This window comes from Bubalus kerabau, chromosome 16 (assembly GCF_029407905.1).
Source record: "Bubalus kerabau isolate K-KA32 ecotype Philippines breed swamp buffalo chromosome 16, PCC_UOA_SB_1v2, whole genome shotgun sequence".
Lineage (NCBI taxonomy): Eukaryota > Metazoa > Chordata > Mammalia > Artiodactyla > Bovidae > Bubalus > Bubalus kerabau.
In genome coordinates this window covers 38,554,711-38,577,481 of record NC_073639.1, presented here as the reverse complement: position 1 = coordinate 38,577,481, position 22,771 = coordinate 38,554,711, and the positions used below count along the sequence as shown (strand labels likewise).

Here is a 22,771-nt window from a genome sequence, read left to right as displayed (position 1 = left end):
GTAAAGCTTACTAGAGAAGTGAGTCCAAGGAAATCTGCTTTTTAAAAGGTTGATTATAATGCCCAACAAGGATTAAGAGCCACTTTGTAAAGGATTTGGAAACTTTTTCCATAGAGGATCACATAGTAAATGTTTTAGGTTTTTCAGGCTGTTATCTTATCAGTTGCAGCTAGTCAATTGTGCTGTCCTAGAATGAAAGCAGCCCCAGGTAGCACTTCAGTGACTGAGCACAGCTGTGTTCCACTGCCACTCTTTTTGTAAAACAGGTGGCGGGACAGATTTGGCCACAGACTATGATTTGCTGAACTCTCCAGAGGTACGTGGTTCTTCACATGCCTCACTGAGCCACTTTTGGACTTTGGCTCTATATCTCAGGTACTTTGAGTTATTTGACATGAGAGTTGAAAACTACTGTATTAAAACTCAATTAATAAGTAACTGAGCCAGAATTTTTAACTATGTGAAAGAGAGAAAAGAACCTGGTAGTATGTATTATCAAAGATAAAACAAAAAGGTGTTAGGTAAGTGGAAGAAGAAAGGTGCACTGAACAGCCAGAGCAGATAAAGCAGGTGCAGTATTAATGGTCATAGAGCTCAGAAGTGGGCTAGGATCTGTCTGAGAGTTTTTTTTTTTGGTTTTTTTTTTGTTTTTTAAAGGAAAGGATAAAGCAGTCCTTCACTCTCAGTTGGTGGAATTGATAAGAAATAACTTCATATACTTGTTATTTTGAACCTTCAAAAATTGGGGTGTTGGCAACAGTAGAAAAGAGAATCATTCTGTTTGGAGTGAGAGGCAGAGGAACATTCAGCTCAATGGCTGTAGAACAATCATGAACCTTGCCGAGGACAAGCAGGGAGGCCATGTGTAGAGCTCTGTAGTGCTGCTCTGCAATACCCATCAGCCTTGTGGTGCCCATTCAAGTCACACTGTGTAAATCTGTCATGCTGCATCTCTATCATTGATAGCTACCTTTAGCACAGAATAACACATGAGAGGGGAAAACTTTGAGTCAACAAGAAATGGTTCATTTACATTTACTGTATCATCTGTTAGGTTTTTACAAATGGTTATATGTAATGGATTAAATACCCCAGCTACCCAGAAAATTAATATTCTCAGCAATTTGTACCACCCAATATTTCTTGTATGCATCTGGTAGGTATGCTCTTGCATATGGTACGTATCTGTAGGTAGGTCACCTTAAATTTTGACAGAATGATTTTTTTTTTAATTTGGACAAATATGTGTCCATTGAATACGTTATAGTCCAGTGGAGGCATTAGAACACATAAGCAAATGTTGTAGTGTAATCTATTCAACAGACATGTAAACAATGTTTAGGAGTAATGTAGAGCAGAACATGACTATTCCATTGTGTGTGCAGAAGTGATTTGAGGGAAGAACCAGAATTTTCATGGAGTACATAGCATAGGGCTGGCTAAGTAGGACTTTCTGAAAGATAAGCATGTACCAAGGTACAAAGCATGTGCTAATTCCAGTGAACTACAAGGTGTTCAGTATTGGTAGAAAACAAAGAGAAAAAAAGAAAACAAAGATCAGAGAAGGGTCAAATGACGGGAGCTGATTCTGGCAAATAAGCAGGGGACAGATCATTTCTCCCCCGACAACCACCTCTCACCTTTTCCCCCCATTACCAACCTATGGGTTTATTTATATTTAAATATTATAAAAATTGGTGTTTGCATGTAAGGAAGTTTCCACCCCTTTTCAACCTTATGAAGAACTTTTAAAAGAGTGCATTTTTATAGAGATATTAGAAAGATTAATTGTACTATTTTTAGTTTTCCTCTGTAGTATATCAAAAAGCAGATTCACTTTTTATAAGAGGAATAATTGATTAGTTCTAGATAAATGCTGTTTTGGTTTTGTAAAAGGGTTCCTTAATAGAAGTGGGTAAAGAATATAACATTCTAGTAGAAGAACTTAAGTGTGTGTGTATGTGCGTGTGTGTGTTGAATTATTTTTGTTCTGTTTTCTTCCCTCTTTTGTACTCCTCATCAAGTACTGCCATTTATTGTGATACATTCTTCCTAAACACCTGCTGTCAAATGTATCAAGTCTTTTCTTGCACAGTGCTACGGGTTTCTACAGAACTGAGCAGGCCCAACATTAGACAGCCTACAGACTGATTGATTTATTTGTTTTAATACAAACACATGCTCAGATGTTGTCATACAGAAATCCTTTTTAGAAGAATTATTTTTCAAAGAACAAAGAACGTTGTAACCCTAGCACCTAATCCTGTGCCTGGCACAGAGTAGATACAAATGTTTGTGGAATTGAACTGTTCTGTGAAGTCTCAAACTGAATAGTAAAAACTTCCTCAATTCTAGAGATAACTGAATATCTTAAATAGCTATAATATGAACTGAAATGTTTAAAAAGCATTTCTAGCAGTTTAAAAATGAAGTTGTGACATATTGTCAGATCCAGATTTTAATTTGGTAAGTATTACTGTCTTTGCAGAATACAAGTACAAATCTGTTTAAGAGAAATCCTGCTTTATCTTTCTTTGCAAAATGGGAAGGCATTGTCAAAAGGAGGAAATGTCTAGTAATAAGCTGAAAACTTTGGGCAGTTTTACCTCAAAGATACATCTTAAATTGTCCTTTTCCGGTTCATTGCCTCTGTTATTATTTATGTTCTAATTTAAGACCTCAAGATTGTATTCTTTTCCTAACTGGAAGCTGCACTTCATTCCTGTGCTACCTCCACACTGCAGCCAGATTTATTTCCTTAAGCAGAATATTGAGCCTGTCCTTCACCTGATTACAAACCTTTCACAATTTCCTATGAACTATGATGAGAGAAGGACCAAAGTTCTTGGCAGTGCCACTGTATGTAATAGAATCATACTTGTGGCGGATATTTGTTTGTTTGTTTTACTTCATCTACCTCCATAGTCCCATGTTTCATGACAGGATATGTCATACATGGTAATAATAGCCCAACAAAGTTGGTATTGGACTACCTGGAGCCTCTGGCTTCTTTGGACTCCTGGCCCTCCTGAGACCTGAAGAAAGCAATGTCCTAAGCACACCTGTAATCCATGCTTGGTGCAACTGTTGGAAAGGTGAGCACAGTAAACCCTTTGCCTTCCCAGAAATGATTTGTACATGGCTGCACCTTTAATTCTTTGGGCAGAGTATTTTTATCTGCCTTTTCCCACCTTCTCAACCTGGTAAATTTCCCCTGTTTGTCGTTTAAGGGCCATCTCATTTGGTTCAGAGTACTGTTTCTAGATTTTTTAAAGGCAATTTGAAAGTCTTTATTTCCAAAGTCTTATCTCAAATTAATTAATCTTGACTCTCAGAACTGCTTACTTTCCATTATCTGAATCAGTTGTAATAAATATAAATGGACTAATAATGAGTTTATGTTTTAAAAATACAAATAAAATTTTTGTTTCCTCAGATTTTTTGGATCTTTCCCACGTAGATTATATTCTCCATGGTTTCAAATATACCTAATTCAAAAGGGCTATTTATTTAAAGGATGGTGTGTATAATGCAAATATATATATCATTACTACTTACTATACTACAAAATTTTAAAATCTCAAATGATTTCTTATGAAAAGGTTTACTAAGCTAGAAGCTGTAAGAGAAGAATTATGAAAGTGGGTTTTCTTGGTTTAACAGAACCTATAGCTTGTTTTAAGTGTAATTGATCTCAAACACATACCTGTCAACTCTCTCTGCCTTTCCAAATGTTTTATATATGCATTAGGTAAATATTGTTGGTTTTATCTCATTAAATGAGTGGTTTTTAGTTTCATAGCATCTATCAAGTTGAAATTTGATTCTCAATCCATCCTTAAATTATTGTTAGCACTTATTCATGTATTTTGTCACCTTTTCTACTACTGTCTTAACTCATTAGTTACAATTTACTGTATTTAACTCTTTGTACATTGACTTTTTTCCCACTTATAAAATATAAGTTCTTAAAAGTTAGGACCAAGTCATAATGCTTAGTCACGCTGCTTATTGTGCTTTGTACAAAACCAACTCATTTGGTGTTTTTAAGTTACTTTAAAAATATTACATGGGTAGTTAAATTTTTGTTATTCAGATTTTACGTAAAACCTGTTTCTGTTTTCTAGTTTCTATTCAACAGATACTTCCCTCAATTTAAGTGCAATTTATATACTTCCTTATTGCCCTAAAAGCTTAATTACCAAATGATATAATGTAGAGTGTTCTTTTCGGGGGCTTACATGGTTTTTACTAAATATTACTTATTTTATTGGTCTCTAAAGCTATTCTTCCTTCAATCTAATTTCTTTTAAAGTTTCCTGAATTTCACACAAGATATTATGAAATTATATTCCTGAAATATTAAGAATTTCAAGCCTTATAAAGATCATAGCTAAAGTGAAATAAGCAGACAAAAACTAACACTATGTGGTATCATTTATATGTGGAATCTTAAAAAAAACAAAAGCCAGTTTCATAGAAAGAGAATAGAATGGTGGTTGCTGGGCAATGGACATGGTATATGGGGACATGTTGGTCAGAGGGTACAAACTTTCAATTATAAGATGAGTAAAATCTGAGGATTTAATGGACAGCTTGGTGACTATAATTAATAATATGGTATTATATACTTGAAATTTGCTGAAAGTAGATCTTAAGTGTTCTCATCACATACACATAAAGGAGTTAACAATGTGAGGTGATGGATATGTTAATTATCTTGATCTTGATAATAATTTCCCAATGTATATGTATATCAAATCATCACATTGTATACTTTAAATACATACAATTCTATGTGTTAATTTTCTCAATAAAACTGGAAATAAATAAATTTAAAGAGCAACTAAATTTAAAGATATAAATCATTTCCATACCAGCAGATTGGACAACCTAGAAGAAATGGACAGGTCTCTAGAACCATACAGGCTGCCAAAACTGAGTCAAGAAGAAATAGATAATTTGAACAGATCAATCACTAGAAGTGAAATAGAATCTGTAATTTAGAAACAGAAAAAAACCCTGCAAACAAAGGCAGGAACTGGATGGCTTTACTGGGGAATTCTGCCAAACATATCCAAAGAGAAACTTATACTATCCTTTTCAAGCTATTCTAAAAAATTGAAGAGGAGGGAATACTCCCAAATGCATTCTATGAAACTGTCATCACTCTGATACCAAAACTAGATAAAAACACTGAAAAAAAGAAAAGAGCAGGCCAATGTCTTTGATAACTATAGATTCAAAAATCTTCAACAGAATATGAGCAAACTAAATGCAATGATACATAAAAAGGATCATACTGAGAGGGTAATAGGTAGAAAGGCCAAAGGTCCCCAAGCAGCAGGAGGAAATAAACTGCAAGTGGCAGATAGTTTTATTCTTTTTCTACACAAAATTAAAAGAATCTTGTTTTAATTCTGTGTTCCCTGGCAGCTCAGCTGATAAAGAATCCACCTCCAGTGCTGGAGACCCTGGTTCAATTCCTGAGTCTTTCTGTCTCCTTCTGATGTCTATGTCAGAAGCTTTCTCTGTCTCTTTTTATACTTTAATAAAACCTTGCTACACAAAAAAGCTCCAAGTGATCAAGCTTCATCTCTGGCTCTGGATCAAATTCCTCTCCTTCGGAGGCCACGAATCCCATGTTGTTCATGGCTCATAACAGCAATACATCATGATCAAGTTGGTTTCAGTCCAGGGTCACAAGGATGATTGAACAGTACAGAAGTCAATTAATGTGATATACCACATTAACAAAAGGAAACACAAAAAACACATGATCATCTCAAAAGACACAGAAGAAACACTTAAGAAAATTCAACATCCCTTCATAATAAAAACTCTTAAAGTAGGTATAGAGGGAACATATCTCAACATAATAAAAGCCATTTTGACAAACCCACAGCTAACATAATACTCAAAGGTGAAGAGCTGAAAGCCTTCCTGCTAAATTCAGGAACTAGACAAGGATACTCACTCTCTACTTCTTCTATTCAACATAGCACTAGAAACCCTAGCCACAGCATTCTGACAAGAAAAAGAAATAAAAGGTATCCAAATTGAAAGGGATAATATTTGCAGATGATGTGATACTCCATATAGAGAACACTAAAGCCTCCACACAAAAACTGTAAGAACTGATAAATTCAGCAAGGTAGCAGGATATAGAGAAGGCAATGGCAACCCACTCCAGTACTCTTGCCTGGAAAATCCATGGACGGAGGAGCCTGGTAGGCTGCAGTCCATGGGATCACAAAGAGTCAGACACGACTGAGTGACTTCACATTCACTTTTCACTTTCATGCATTGGAGAAGGAAATGGCAACCCACTCCAGTGTTCTTGCCTGGAGAATCCCAGGGATGGGGGAGCCTGGTGGGCTGCCGTCTATGGGGTCGCACAGAGTCTGACACGACTGAAGCGACTTAGCAGCAGCAGCAGCAGCAGCAGCAGAGAGCCCAGAAATAAACCCATACAACTATGGTCACTTAATCTATGACAGAGGCAAGAATGTATGATGGAGAAAAAAGAGTCTTCAACAAGTAGTGTTGGGAAAGTTGGACAGCTACATGTAAATTAGTGAAATTCTAACACTGTCTCACATCATATATACAAAATAAACTCAAAATAGCTTAAAGACCTAAGTATACAATGTGACATGTAAAACTCTTAGAAGAAAACATAGGCAAAACACTCTAACATAATTTGTAGCAATATTTTCTTTTTTTTTTTTTTTGGTTCACATGTTTTTAATTTTATTTTATTTTTAAACTTTACAAAATTGTATTAGTTTTGCCAAATATCAAAATGAATCCACCACAGGTATACATGTGTTCCCCATCCTGAACCCTCCTCCCTCCTCCCTCCCCATACCATCCCTCTGGGTCGTCCCAGTGCACTAGCCCCAAGCATCCAGTATCGTGCATAGAACCTGGACTAGCAACTCGTTTCATACATGATATTATACATGTTTCAATGCCATTCTCCCAAATCTTCCCACCCTCTCCCTCTCCCTCAGAGTCCATAAGACTGTTCTATACATCAGTGTCTCTTTTGCTGTCTTGTATACAGGGTTATTCTTACCATCTTTCTAAATTCCATATATATGCGTTAGTATACTGTATTGGTGTTTTTCTTTCTGGCTTACTTCACTCTGTATAATAGGCTCCAGTTTCATCCACCTCAAGCAATATTTTCTTAAATCATTTTCCCCAAGCAAAAGAAAGAAAAGGAAAAATAGTCAAATGGGCCCTAATCAAGCTTAAAAATTTTGCACAGGAAAGGAAACCCTCAACAAAATGGAAAGACAACCTACAGAAGAATGGGAGAAAATAATTTGCAAACATTGCAGCCAGCAAGGGTTAATATCCAAAATGTGCAAACAGCTCATACAACTCAATACCAAAAAAACAAATAACCCAGTCATAAATGGGCAGAAGAACCTGAATAGACATTTTTCCAAAGAAGACATACAGATGGCCAGATGACCAACAGGCACATAAAATATACTCAGCATCCCTAATTATTCAGTTCAGTTCAGTTCAGTTCAGTTGCCCAGTTGTGTCCGACTCTTTGCGAGCCCATGATCACAGCATGCCAGGCCTCCCTGTCCATCACCCACTCCTGGAGTTTACCCAAACTCATGTCCATCGAGTCGGTGATGCCATCCAACCATCTCATCCTCTGTCGTCCCCTTCTCCTCCTGCCCCCAATCCCTCCCAGCATCAGGGTCTTTTCCAGTGAGTCAACTCTTTGCATGAGGTGGCCAAAGTATTGGAGTTTCAGCTTTAGCATCAGTCCTTCCAGTGAACACCCAGGACTGATCTCCTTTATTTATTTATTTTTTGTTGTTGTTCCCCATCCTGAACCCTTCTCCCTCCTCCCTCCCCATACCATCCCTCTGGGTCATCCCAGTGCACCAGCCCCAAGCATCCAGTATCATGCATCGAACCTGGACTGGCAACTTGTTTCATATATGATATTATACATATTTCAATGCCATTCTCCCAAATCATCCCACCCTCTCCCTCTCCCACAGAGTCCAAAAGACTGTGCTATACATCAGTGTCTGTTTTGCTGTCTCGTATACAGGGTTATCGTTACCATCTTTCTAAATTCCATATGTATGTGTTAGTATACTGTATTGGTGTTTTTCTTTCTGGCTTACTTCACTCTGTATAATAGGCTCCAGTTTCATCCACCTCATTAGAACTGATTCAGATGTATTCTTTTTAATGGCTGAGTAATACTCCATTGTGTATATGTACCACAGCTTTCTTATCCATTCGTCTGCTGATGGACATCTAGGTTGCTTCCATGTCCTGGCTATTATAAAGAGTGCTGCAATGAACATTGGAGTACACGTGTCTCTTTCAGTTCTGGTTTTCTCAGTGTGTATGCCCAGCAGTGGGATTGCTGGGTCATAAGGCAGTTCTATTTGCAGTTTTTTAAGGAATCTCCACACTGTTCTCCATAGTGGCTGTACTAGTTTGCATTCCCACCAACAGTGTAAGAGGGTTCCCTTTTCTCCACACCCTCTCCTGATCTCCTTTAGAATGGACTGGTTGGATCTCCTTGCAGTCCAAGGGACTGTCAAGAGTCTTCTCCAACACCGCAGTTCAAAAGCATCAATTCTTTGGCGCTCAGCTTTCTTCACAGTCCAACTCTCACATCCATACATGACCACAGGAAAAACCATAGCCTTGACTAGACAGATCTTTGTTGGCCAAGTAATGTCTCTGCTTTTGAATATGCTATCTAGGTTGGTCATAACTTTCCTTCCAAGGAGTAAGCGTCTTTTAATTTCATGGCTGCAATCACCATCTGCAGTGATTTTGGAGCCCCCCCAAAATAATCTCTGACACTGTTTCCACTGTTTCCCCATCTATTTCCCATGAAGTGATGGGACCAGATGCCATGATCTTCGTTTTCTGAATATTGAGCTTTAAGCCAACTTTTTCACTCTCCTCTTTCACTTTCATCAAGAGGCTTTTGAGTTCCTCTTCACTTTCTGCCATAAGGGTGGTGTCATCTGCATATCTAAGGTTATTGATATTTCTCCCAGCAATCTTGATTCCGGCTTGTGTTTCTTCTAGCCCACTGTTTCTCATGATGTACTCTGCATATAAGTTAAATAAGCAGGGTGACAATATGCAGCCTTGACGTACTCCTTTTCCTATTTGGAACCAGTCTGTTGTTCCATGTCCAGTTCTAACTGTTGCTTCCTGACCTGCATATAGATTTCTCAAGAGGCAGGCAAGGTGGTCTGGTATTGCCATCTCTTTCAGAATTTTCCAGTTTACTGTGATCCACACAGTCAAAGGCTTTGGCATAGCAATAAAGCAGAATGTTTTTCTGGAACTCTCTTGCTTTTTTGATGATCCATCGGATTTTGGCAATTTGATCTCTGGTTCCTCTGCCTTTTCTAAACCCAGCTTGAACATCTGGAAGTTCATGGTTCATGTATTGCTGAAGCCTGGCTTGGAGAATTTTGAGCATTACTTTACTAGCTTGTGAGATGAGTGCAATTGTGCAGTGGTTTGAGCATTCTTTAGCATTGCCTTTCTTTGGGATTGGAATGAAAACTAATTATTAGAGAAATGCAAATCAGACAACACAAGAAACATTCCCAGAAGTCAACTGTGTTCATCTCTAGGCTGAATAATGTGGATCAGCAACACGAAAAGATTTAATAAATACAGGCGTATTCTAGGACCTCCTGTCTTACTGATTCCTTAATTAGATTCCTGATGAAGAGAGCAAGCGTATTTCTATAACTTCTCCCTTCCCTATTACTATAAGTCTCATTTCTGAGACTATGATAAGACGCAGGGAGAGGAAGAGGCAAGTTGAAAGTTGTTAAATAGTAATCCCTTTTGAACACTGACATTTAGAAACATAAATCAAGAATCTGTATTTTAACCTGATTTGTCTACTAGTGTTCTAACCTCGTGGTTTTAGAACATTTATTCTTTTATTCATTCAAAGAACATTAATGCTTACCTTGTGTCAGGTTTTAGGATCCGAAGATAACTAGCATTCCCTGTATTCAAGGAGTGCAGTGAAGTACTGGGATAATTATATAGGAACAGTAATGATGATAATAACACCTAAATTGAAACATGCATGCCATGTACCAAGCACTGTGCTGAGCCCTTTATTTAGATTATATGATTCAATCCATAGAGTCATCCTCTTGAGTAACTAGCACTGTTAAGGATTTTAAGGTACCAAGAAGTTAAAATGATTTATCTAAACACACAGATAATACATGATGGAGCTAGATTTTTAACCCAGTTAGACTGATTCTTGTCCCCTCACTTTTAACCTGTATGCCAAATTACAAGTTATATGGTACTCAGAAGAGTCACAGAAGGTTGCATAAAAGAAAAAACTTTTAAGTTGAAACTTGAACAAGAAGTGGAGTTCACCTGATAGGCTAGGAGATAAAATGTCATTCAGAGCTGAGAGTGAATTATGTGTGAGAGCAGGGCTGCAGAAAGCAGCATGGAGTTTGGCTAACTCTGAATGCTTAGATGCTCTTGGAGTCAGAGGATGAGAAAGGAAGAGTAGCCGCAGATAAGTTGAGAGAGTTACACCAAAATTATAGACACCTGAAATAGTATGCTTGAATATGACTTTTTTCCTTGAGGTGCCATTCAGTGATTAGAAAATAGGGAGTTATAGTATTTGCAGTTAGAATAATTACTCAGCAATGATGTAGACACGGAGAGGAAGAAAAAGGAACGAGTAAGACTGCCGGCAGAAAAACAACTAGCAATATAGTTATGGTATTCTAGACAAGAGATTATGTTGGCCTGACTTCATTGAGTAAGCATGTATTGAGTGCCTTGAATATGAGTGTATATGAGTGTATTGAGTGGCAGAATATGATATCTGCCATTACATTTCTGCCTGCAATCTGTTGGGAAAGACAGACAGTAAACAAACACACAAACATATAATAAAGAAGATGGAATACAAGTGACAGTTTCAAGAGAGATTTAAGAGGTAGTATTAACCACACCTATTAATCAGTTGAATTTAGAGAGAAAGATGCCTAGAGTAAGTCCAAGGTTTCTTTGAAATAAATCAGAGCTGTTACTAAGGATCCACCTCTCTCGCTCTACTTTCTGGAACTGTTTTCTCCATGAATCATGATACATTGATATGTTTTCATCAGAGTAAAATGTAAAGGCTCAGTATTGCTTTTCTTTATAATAGAAGATGTTCCCTACACTCACATACACACCATGTTGATCATTTTCTTTCTTTCTTTTAAAGGGGGGTAGGCGTATTGTGTTTACTGAACACCAGCCTGTGCCAGACACAGAGCTAGATGATTTACATACATCATTTCTCTTAATCCTTCTAAAAGCCTTGTTGATCATTTTAAATGAATAGGAGCCAACAGAACCTAATTTCTCAGAGTGTTTATTATAATACTTTGGTGTGAACAAGTATTTCTGTGCTAATTAAATTAGATTTGGACATTGATAGAATATAAAAATTGCATATGTTGAACTTCAGAATTTATAAGAAAGAAAAAGTAGAGTTCATTTCGTAAAGGTCGGAGGAAAGAACGGGAGTAGTGTTAGTTTAATTAAGTAGTGTAATTGCTAAAATTATACTAACACCTTTTCAGTAAAGACGGTGTTACATAATCAGGCATTGCCTTGAGTAAGATAGTATATGAGATTGAGTCCAGAAGACCCATGTAAAAGGTCATCTAATATAGTCATGCTTAGTGAGAGGTACACAAGCAGATTTCACTTGAACTCAGTGGAATTATTTGCAGAATTGCATGGGGATGTTTTCTCTTCTTGTGTATTTTGAGGGAAATTCTTGTCAGAAGTATATAGGCTTCTCTGATTAAAAAACCACTAGCATTTTCACTCATGAGGAAACTGAGGTTGTTAGAGGTATAGAGACTTGCCCAAGATACTGAAAAAGTCCTCTTTAAAAGGCTGTTTGCCCAACAGTTGTTTAACCTAAAATTAATATAAGGCTACAGTGTCTATGCCCTTGCAACCAGAAGTATTCAGAGTTTTAAGAAGCCTGGGCTTGTTTTTTCATTGAGAATTGTCATATGGTGATTTTAAAATAACAGCAGATGCCATCATTCAGAATACATTCTTCCACCCTAGTATTGCAGAACAGTATTTTTAAAGAAATTCTAGGAAGGGTGTTAACTCATTCAGGGTTTTACAGGAAGGAAAGCTCTTTCCTACCTTTTTTTAAGCTAACTTTCACTGACAAGATCAAGCCAGAAAAAGCTTAGCTGGCTGTTGGCCCAGACAAAGTTATAATCGTTGAAGTATACTCAACCTCCGTTGCCCGGGGAAAGCTGCAGCTTAGGGGAGAAGGGATGAGGACGGAGCACAGATGCTTGCTGAGTGTTGTTCCAGAGACTCATATGACGTGTGTGCTCTATATCCTTTGCTGTGTTATTCTTTCAATTATTAGAAAGGAAATTTTAAAATAGCCTAGAATGACTAGTGTTCCCAGAAAGGTGAAAAGGATACTTCAACTTTAAAAAACTAACCAAGCCATTCACCGCTGTATCCCTAGCAACTAAAAAGGAGCCTGGCACATAGTAAAGGTATAATCTTTTTTTTTTTTTTGGTGAAAGAATTCTTTAAGTTATTGTGTCACTTATGTTATATTTTAGAACAAGAATTTTTTTTTCCTTCATCCATTGATACTGAGTATCATATTGTAGTGGCAAGATAGTAAAAAAGAAAAGGTGTGACTCAACATTCAGAGACCTCCTGATTTTTGTTTAATTTCTATCATTTATTGCATGATCTTGGGCCTCGTTTTTTTTCTTAATGGGGGGGTATAACAATATCTAATGCACAAAATTTAGAATAATATTAAATGAAATTTGCTATGTGAAAATCGCTTTATGGATTCTTAGTTAAGTCGCTCAGTCATGGGGTCCAACTCTTTGCGACCCCATGGACAGTAGCCTACCAGATTCTTAAGGGCTATATAAATATTAATATTGATTTTAGATAACATTTTTAATAATTTGAAAAAAAATGTGTTTGCTGGTATCATCCTAATGTCCTGAATCCATAATTTGTTTGTTTTAGGTAGGGAAGAAATGATCCCAGTGATTGAGATACAGGTTTTAATTCTATGATAAAATACATTTCAAGATAATCATGTGTCATTTCTACCTAATGAACTAATGTTAAGTGTGGGGAATAGTCTGAAAATAATTAAAGCATTCATTTATAAACAAGGGCACTATATTTATTATGTATTTGTTACTTGACTTTTTGTTTCCTAATTTGTACATGACTTAAAAATTAGTACATATTTATTAAATGCTCAGCATATTCTAGATATTGTGATATGTGCAAAAAAGTATACAGCACCTTTTTCCAAAGTGGAAATGTAATATTAACTTTTGAGATATTCTATTTTGAGAATTTGGAGTAGACTTTCTATATACTACCTGCAGTTCTCTCTTGGAGATTTCTCATACCCATTAGTATCAGCTCCAAAAATCCCTGCATGTAGAAACCTGTTTAATTTTGTTTCTACCCAGTGTTGCCCTAACTTATTTTAACAAGAAGATCTTTTTTTTCTCCTTTTTATCTGCTAACATTTTTCTGAGCAGTTTATGAAGCACCTGTATAAGATACATAGTATTGATTCCATGAGTTTTAATATTCTATTTGCAACTCTAAATATAAATATCAGGTGACTTTTTTAAAAAGTGGGAGATATACTTGTCTGGAATTGGAATGGTCGTGATGCCTGTCATCCGTATACATGGCCAAATCATAGAAATTGAGCTATAAAGCTTGTTAAGAAAATGTTCTTTCTCTTATTGAATGGTTATATTACTTTTCAAAAACTGCTTAGTCCGAGAACAGTCTGTTCGAAAAGAAATGATCTGAAAACATCTCTGAGCCCCTTAAGTTCATTGATATTTAATATTGAAGATCTCAGTATTATATACCAATATATGTTGATATATAATTATGACTATAATACTAAGAAGTTTAATCATCTTTATTTAGCTATAATTTGCATATAGTAAACTGCATCAACTTAAAGAGTATAATTCAACTAATCTACGTGTGTGTGTGTGTGTGTACCTGTGAAACCACTTCTGCAATCATGATGTAATAATAGAACATTTCTGTCAGCCTGAAAGGTTCCTTTTGCTCCTTGGAAATCCATCTTTCCCTTTACCCCAGGCTCCAGCCAGCCACTTGTTTGCTTTTTATATAGATTAGATTGAAAATTTTTACATATTTTATATAAATGGAATTTATAGTATATAGTTTTCAATGTCTGCTTTCTTTAACTCAGAACAATGGTTTTGAGACTCATGCATATTACTGAGTGTAGCAGTAATTTTTCTTTTTTATTGCTGAGTGGTATTCTATTATATGTAAATACATATTTGTTCATTCATGAATTGGTAAACATTTGGATTATTTACAGCTTAGGGTTGTTGTAAATTAAGCTGCTGTGAACATCTGTGTACAACTCTGCATGACTATCTGGTTTTGTTCCTCTTGGATAAACACCTAGCAGTAGAGTAGCTGTATTGTTCTGGTGGGGAACTTTCTAAACTGCCAGTTTTCCAAAGTAGTTGTGCTATTTTATGTTTCCATTAAGAGCCTATAGTTTCTAATTTTTCTGTATCCTTATTCAATCTTTGGTATTGTCAGTTTCTTTAGTTTTAGTCATTTTTATAAGAAAGTAATGATATCTCATTGTGGCTTAAATTTGCAGTGATCTGATGAACCATGATTCTGTGCAGCTTTTTATTCAACATTTGCTTGCTTGCCAGTGCTATAGCTTCTTATATCTGAATCTGTTTAGATTTCTTGCCTACTTTCTATTGGGTTGTTTATTTTCTTATCATTGAATTTTAAGGTTTATTTTTATAATTGAATATGTTATTCTTTAGATATGCCTATTGTAAATATTTTATCCCAGTCTGTGGCTTGTCTTTTATTTTCTTAAAGGTATCTTTAGAAGAGAAGGGTTTATTTTTATAAAGACCAGTTTATCAATTTTTTAATACTTCTAGTAGTTTTATCTCTTACATTGAGATTCATGATTCATCTCAAGTTAATTTTTGAGTTTGGAGTGAGTTAAGAGGTCAATGTTCATTTTAAAAAATATGGGTATCTAGTCATTGAGCATCATGTCTTAAATTGCTTTCCTCCCTGAATGCATTAAAAATAAAAATCAATATGGAATCCATATCCCGCTCTATTGATCTGCTATGTCTGTCTTATAGACCTCATCACACTATCTTGTTTCTTTATTAGCATTATAAGTTTTCAAGTCAGATAAATCCTTCAACTTTGTTCTTTTTTTAAGTTTTAGCTTTTAATATTCTCAGTTATTTGCATTTCTATATAAATTTTATAATCGGTTTGTCAGGTTTTTTAAAGTCTGTGTAATTTTTATTGGAATTGCACTGAGTCTGTAGATAAATTTGGAAAAAAAGAATATCTTAATAGTTTTGAGTCTCTGTTTAAATTGGTCTTCTTTAATTTCTCTCAACAGTGCTCTGTAATTTTCAGGGAAGCATTCTCTTGTTACTTTTAGTCCTCCTTTATGTTTTTATATGTTTCCATTAGGTGGATTTTTTTAACTGTATTTTCTAGTTTGCTGCCTAATACATCTTTTCTAGTTTTAAACTTGTATCCTCTAATCTTGCTATTAGTTGTTTTGTAGATTGCTTAGACGTTCTAGGAATCAGCAAACTAAAATGGACTGGAATGGGTGAATTTAACTCAGATGACCGTTATATCTACTATTGCGGGCAGGAATCCCTCAGAAGAAATGGAGTAGCCATCATGGTCAACAAAAGAATCTGAAATGCAGTACTTGGTTGCAATCTCAAAAACGACAGAATGATCTCTGTTCATTTCCAAGGCAAACCATTCAATATCACAGTAATCCAAGTCTATGCCCCAACCAGTAATGCTGAAGAAGCTGAAGTTGAACGGTTCTATGAAGACCTACGAGACGTTTTAGAACAAACACCCAAAAAAGATGTCCTTTTCATTCTAGGGGACTGGAATGCAAAAGTAGGAAGTCAAGAAACACCTGGAGTAACAGGCAAATTTGGCCTTGGAATATGGAATGAAGCAGGGCAAAGACTAATAGAGTTTTGCCAAGAAAATGCACTGGTCATAACAAACACCCTCTTCCAACAACACAAGAGAAGACTCTACACATGGACATCACCAGATGGTCAACACTGAAATCAGATTGATTATATTCTTTGCAGCCAAAGATGGAGAAGCTCTATACTGTCAGCAAAAACAAGACCGGGAGCTGCTGTGGCTCAGATCATAAACTCCTTATTGCCAAATTCAGAATGAAATTGAAGAAAGTAGGGAAAACCACTAGACCATACAGGTATGACCTAAATCAAATCCCTTATGATTATACAGTGGAAGTGAGAAATAGATTTAAGGGCCTAGATCTGATAGATAGAGTGCCTGATGAACTATGGAATGAGGTTCGTGACATTGTACAGGAGACAGGGATCAAGACCATCCCCGTGGAAAAGAAATGCAAAAAAGCAAAATGGCTGTGTGGGGAGGCCTTACAAATAGCTGTGAAAAGAAGAGAAGCGAAAAGCAAAGGAAAAAAGGAAAGATATAAGCATCTGAATGCAGAGTTCCGAAGAATAGCAAGAAGAGATAAGAAAGCCTTCTTCAGCGATCAGTGCAAAGAAATAGAGGAAAACAACAGAATGGGAAAGACTAGAGATCTCTTCAAGAAAATTAGAGACACTAAGGGAACATTTCATGCAAAGATGGGCTCGATAAAGGACAGAAATGGTATGGACCTAACAGAAGCAGAAGATACTAAGAAGAGATGGCAAGAATACACAGAAGAACTGTACAAAAAAGATCTTCACGACCCAGATAATCACGATGGTGTGATCACTGACCTAGAGCCAGACATCTTGGAATGTGAAGTCAAGTGGGCCTTAGAAAGCATCACTATGAACAAAGCTAGTGGAGGTGATGGCATTCCAGTCGAGCTATTTCAAATCCTGAAAGATGATGCTGTGAAAGTGCTGCACTCAATATGCCAGCAAATTTGGAAAACTCAGCAGTGGCCACAGGACTGGAAAAAATCAGTTTTCATTCCAATCCCAAAGAAAGGCAATGCCAAAGAATGTTCAAACTACCGCACAATTGCACTCATCTCACACGCTAGTAAAGTAATGCTCAAAATTCTGCAAGCCAGGCTTCAGCAATATGTGAACCGTGAACTTCCTGATGTTCAAGCTGGTTTTAGAAAAGCAGAGGAACCAGAGATCAAATTGCCAACATCTGCTGGATCACGGAAAAAGCAAGAGAGTTCCAGAAAAACATCTACTTCTGCTTTATTGACTATGCCAAAGCCTTTGACTATGTGGATCACAATAAACTGTAGAAAATTCTGAAAGAGATGGGAATACCAGACCACCTGATCTGCCTTTTGAGAAATCTGTATGCAGGTCAGGAAGCAACAGTTAGAACTGGACATGGAACAACAGACTGGTTCCAAATAGGAAAAGGAATACATCAAGGCTGTATATTGTCACCCTGCTTATTTAACTTCTATGCAGAGTACATCATGAGAAACACTGGACTGGAAGAAGCACAAGCTGGAATCAAGATTGCCAGGAGAAATATCAGTAACCTCAGATAGGCAGATGACACCACCCTTATGGCAGAAAGTGAAGAGGACCTCAAAAGCCTCTTGATGAAAGTGAAAGTGGAGAGTGAAAAAGTTGGCTTAAAGCTCAACATTCAGAAAACGAAGATCATGGCATCCGGTCCCATCACTTCATGGGAAATAGATGGGGAAACAGTGGAAACAGTGTCAGAGATTATTTTTGGGGGGCTCCAAAATCACTGCAGCTGGTGATTGCAGCCATGAAATTAAAAGATGCTTACTCCTTGGAAGGAAAGTTATGACCAACCTAGATAGCCTATTCAAAAGCAGAGACATTACTTTGCCAACAAAGGTCCATCTAGTCAAAGCAATGGTTTTTCCTGTGGTCATGTATGGATGTGAGAGTTGGACTGTGAAGAAGGCTGAGCGCCAAAGAATTGATGCTTTTGAACTGCGGTGTTGGAGAAGACTCTTGACAGTCCCTTGGACTGCAAGGAGATCCAACCAGTCCTTTCTGAAGGAGATCAGCCCTGGGATTTCTTTGGAAGGAATGATGCTAAAGCTGAAACTCCAGTACTTTGGCCACCTCATGCGAAGAGTTGACTCATTGCAAAAGACTGTGATGCTTGGAGGGCTTGGGGGCAGGAGGAGAAGGGGACAACAGAGGATGAGATGGCTGGATGGCATCACTGACTCGATGGATGTGAGTCTCAGTGAACTCCGGGAGTTGGTGATGGACAGCGAGGCCTGGCGTGCTGTGATTCATGGGATCGCAGAGTCAGATACGACTGAGCGACTGAACTGAACTAGGAGTTTACATAAACTATTATATATCCTCGGTAAAGGAGGATCGTTTTTTACTTTTTACTCTTCTAAGTTCTATACCTCCTTCCCCCATACTCTATCCAATCTGGTTTTGCCTTATTGCAAAGGCTAGTACTTCTGTTTATAATATTAGGTGGAAGTGGTGAGTTTTTACCTTGTTCTTGATCTTAGGTAGAAAACATGCAATATTTTGACATTAAATATGATGTGACCTGTAGGTTTTTATGGTACCATATATTATATTGAAGAAGTTCCCTTATATTCCTAGTTTGCTGAGAACTTTCTTATCATGAATAGATCTTAAATTTTGTCTTTAGTTTTTCTGCACATACTGAAGTGATTATATGGTTTTTCTCCTTTGTTCTGTTACTATGGTGAATTATACTCAATGGATTTTGAGTCTTAAACTAACCTTGCATTCTTGGGATGATTCTTACTTGGTTAATATGATTTATCCATTTTATATATTGTTAGATTCTATTTGTCAATGTTTTTAAAGAATTTTTAGGTCTGTGTTTATGTCATCAGTCTGTAATTTTCAATTTTTGTGATGTCTTTCTCGAATTTTGGAGTTAGTATCATACTGGCTTTTAAAACAAGTTGAGAAGTGTTCCCTTCTCTGTATCCTAAAGTGATTGTGGTCTTCTTTCTTATAATTTTGGTGTTATTTCTTCTCTGGTTCAGAAATAAAATTCAGAAGGGAAGCCATCTGGTTTTGGATTTTTCTTAATGGGAAGGTCAGTTATAATGAATTCAACTTGAGTTCAATTCCATTAAAAAAAATAAATGTAGAGCTATTCTGATTTTATGTTTCATTTTCTGTCCATTTTCATCTTGAATTTCTCAATAAATTTGTTTATTTTTATTGTCAAAGTTGTTAATAATAATCGATTATCCTTTTATTATCTTTAGTGATAAACCTTTTTTTTTTCATTTCTAATTTGTTCTCTCTTTTATCCTTGTTCAGTCTAGCTAGAATTTAATCAATTTTAAAAATCTTTGTGGAAAACCACTTTTAACCTTTGATTTTTCTCTCTTGCTTGTTTCCCATTTCATTGATATCTGCTCTCATATTTCCTTCCTTGTACTTACTCTTTAAACTTAGGTCATTGATTTTAGACTTCTTTATTCTTATAAGCATTTAGAGTTATACATTTGCCTCTAAGCACTGGAAATGGCAGTCCACTCCAGCACTCTTGCCTGGAAAATCCCATGGATGGAGGAGCCTGATAGGCTATAGTCCGTGCGGTTGCAAAGAGTCAGACATGACTGAGCGACTTCACTTCACTTCACTTCACTGCTTGAAGTATATTTCACACATCTTCATTTGTTAAATTTTCATTATCATTCAACTTGAAACATTTTCTAATTTCCTTTGTGATTTCTTCTTTGATTAATGTCTTATTTAGAAATATGCTGTTTAATTTCTAATGTGTTTGGGATTTTCCTCTGTCTTATTTTTATTCATGACTAACTTATCTTCTTGTATTCAGAGCTCTACTCTGTTTGAATTTGTTGAGTTTTGTTTTACTGCTTATCATATGGGCTGTCTTGGTGAATATACTCAGTGTACTTGAAAAAAATTTGTGTTCTGCAGTTATTGGACATGATGGCCTATATATAAATTTCAGTTAGGTCTGAGTAATTGATGGTCTTGTTAGATCCTCTCTATCTTACTGATTTGTTTTCTAGTTCTATTAATTACTAAAAGAAGAGAGTTAAAATCTCCTATTTATGTTGTGAATTTATATTTATTATCTTTTTAGTCCTGTCAATTTTTGCTGTATATATGTTGAGGCTTCATTATTAGGAACATACATATTAAGAAATGCGAAGGTTCTGAGACTTTACCCTATTTGAAAGCTAACAAGTTAGCCTGCCATAATTCCATAGAGTCTGGCAAAAGACATGAGACTCGTGAGTCAGAGACAAAGGATAATTTATTACTCACAGGATATCATCATTTTTTATGCCAGTTCCCTAAGAACTAAGTCCCACAGAGCAACTATATGAAGTTTCAATATTAGTGTTTTCTGTAGTGTTTTATGTGTGGTCCCAGCTGCATGTTTAAGATTTTTTGTTGTTGTTGTTATTGGTTTTGTAATTAAAAGAGATTCATGTCTGAGTTCTTGTCTTCCATACTTTCTGTATTCCTATCACATCTTTTTTCTAGATACTTCATATTCATAAATACACATTAAAAATACACTGTTTTATATTGTGAGTGAGTATCTCTTATATATTCAAGGAGTACTATTTCTCATTATGCCAGTAACAAGAGTAATTTTTGGCATATCTAAGGAGTCTACATGTTTGTGGTATTTCATTTCCAGTCCACTTTCTTTCTTTCTGAAGATTCAGTTTTTCGTCTCATGTCATTTACCTTCAACCTTAAGAACTTCCTTCAGCGTTTTCTATAGTGTAGATCTTCTGGTTTTCTTCCAGTGGAAAGGTCTACTGGTAGATATTCCTTGGTTTTCTGTTACTGAAAGTGACTTTATTTTTCCTTTGTTATTGAAGGGTACTTTCACTGGGAATAGAATTCTTGGATGACATTTTCATTCTTTCAGCATTTTAAAGATGTTGTTCTACTGGTTTCCACATCGTTTTGATTGAGAGTCATTGGTGATTCAAATCATTGTTCCCTGTGTTCACTCTGGCATCTTTAATTTTCAGCAGTTTGACAGTAATATGTTTGTGTATGGTTTTCTTTGTAGTTACTTTGTTTGAAATTCATTGAGGTTCTTGATCGTGTCAATTCATATTTGTTTACCAACTGGGAGGAATTTTCAGCTTTTTCTTCAAATAATTTTTTCTACCCCGTCTTCTCTTGGATTTTTATTATGTAAATGTTAGACGTTTTTTGTCCCATAAGAATGATCTTTTCATGTAAATCTTGTCATTTCACCTTCCTGCTTAAAGCCTTCCAGTGGCTTCTCATTGCAAATAGAATACAATCCACACCCTTCACCATGTTGCTTAAGGCCTTAGAATCTGCCTTTGACTGTCCCTCTAACCACGTTTCCTACATCTTTTCGCTTTATTCAAGATTTCTACCACAGGGGGGTTTTTTATTTCTCTGGAACATACTGGTTATCTGTGCCTTTACACTTGATGTTTCCTTTACCTTGAGTTCTCTTTCCCCAGATTTCTGTATGGGTGACTTCCAGGAGTATCAGCAAAATTTATTTCTTCAAAGAGGCTTTCTCTGACTGCACCCACTAAAAGCTACTGCATCCTGTCAACAGACACACTTTAGACCCTTATTTCTTTTAATAGTTTTATTATAATTCACATGCCATAAAATTCATTCACTTAAAATATACAATTCAAAGGTTATTAGTATATTCACAGACATGAATAACTATCACTATAATTGGTTTTACACATACCTATCTTATTCATGCTATTTCCTAGAATCAAGGACAAAGTCTGATATATAGTACATGCTCAATATTTTTTTTCTGAATAGATGACTTCATTGTTTCTAAGATAATTCAGGCATTAGCCTTCAATAAAATATTAGGGAAGTTTTTTGACTGCCATCAGCTCTTAGAAGTATTCTTTTATCTGAGCTGTTATTTTGAGACCTCTGAAATAGCTTAACCCATATTTTAAGAATTACTGCAGGAAGTTATCCAAACACAAATCTTTTGATATGATGAATGCAAGTCGTATACACATTTCCTTAAAAGAGAAGAGTCGTCTTTTACTGACCTGACAGTTAGTTGCAAGGGAGCAAAAAGCCTTTCAGAAGTACTGCTTTTCTGTTTTCAAAAGTACTCTGACATTGTTATTTGTTTGAGTCTTTGATGTAGATATAGAATCACTGGTACTTGTTTTAGTTACTAATTATGGTAATAGTGAGTTATTCATAAGATTCTGGGCATCCTCTTTCCTTGTGTACCTTTGATGAGGAGTGTCAGTTCTGAGCTTGGTTAATCTGTGTTGCCCCCTCTTCTTTATATAGGCTTTGATGCGGCCTGGAAGAATTGACAGAATCATCTATGTGCCTTTACCAGATGCAGCAACAAGAAGGGAAATACTTAACCTGCAGTTTCACTCTATGCCAATCAATAACGAGGTTGATCTGAATGAACTCGTCCTCCAAACAGATACGTATTCAGGAGCAGAGGTAAGACAATTACCCTCAAAATACCTTGGTGAAAGGAAAGCAGTGGTTTGGGGTCATTAGCAAAGAACATTGCTTGATGCCAGCTGTTTTAAATAACTCCATATTAAGAAATCTTAAAACAGGAAATACACTACAGGACAGATAGTCAC

General features: G+C 36.2%; 1 protein-coding gene across 12 annotated transcripts in view; it reads left to right on the top strand.

Annotated features, from left to right (window-relative positions):
* The window catches only part of AFG2A (AFG2 AAA ATPase homolog A), a 335,445-nt gene that overhangs the window by 251,993 nt on the left and 60,681 nt on the right, over positions 1–22,771 (top strand). For all 12 annotated transcript variants that reach the window (XR_008703573.1, XM_055550547.1, XM_055550549.1 and 9 more), the window contains one exon: positions 22,458–22,622. Coding sequence is in view for 10 of the 12 variants with exons in the window: in XM_055550547.1 (XP_055406522.1) it covers positions 22,458–22,622 (165 nt within the window). In the remaining 2 variants the exon portion in view is untranslated. Of the gene's footprint in view, positions 1–22,457; positions 22,623–22,771 lie in introns of those variants that run through there.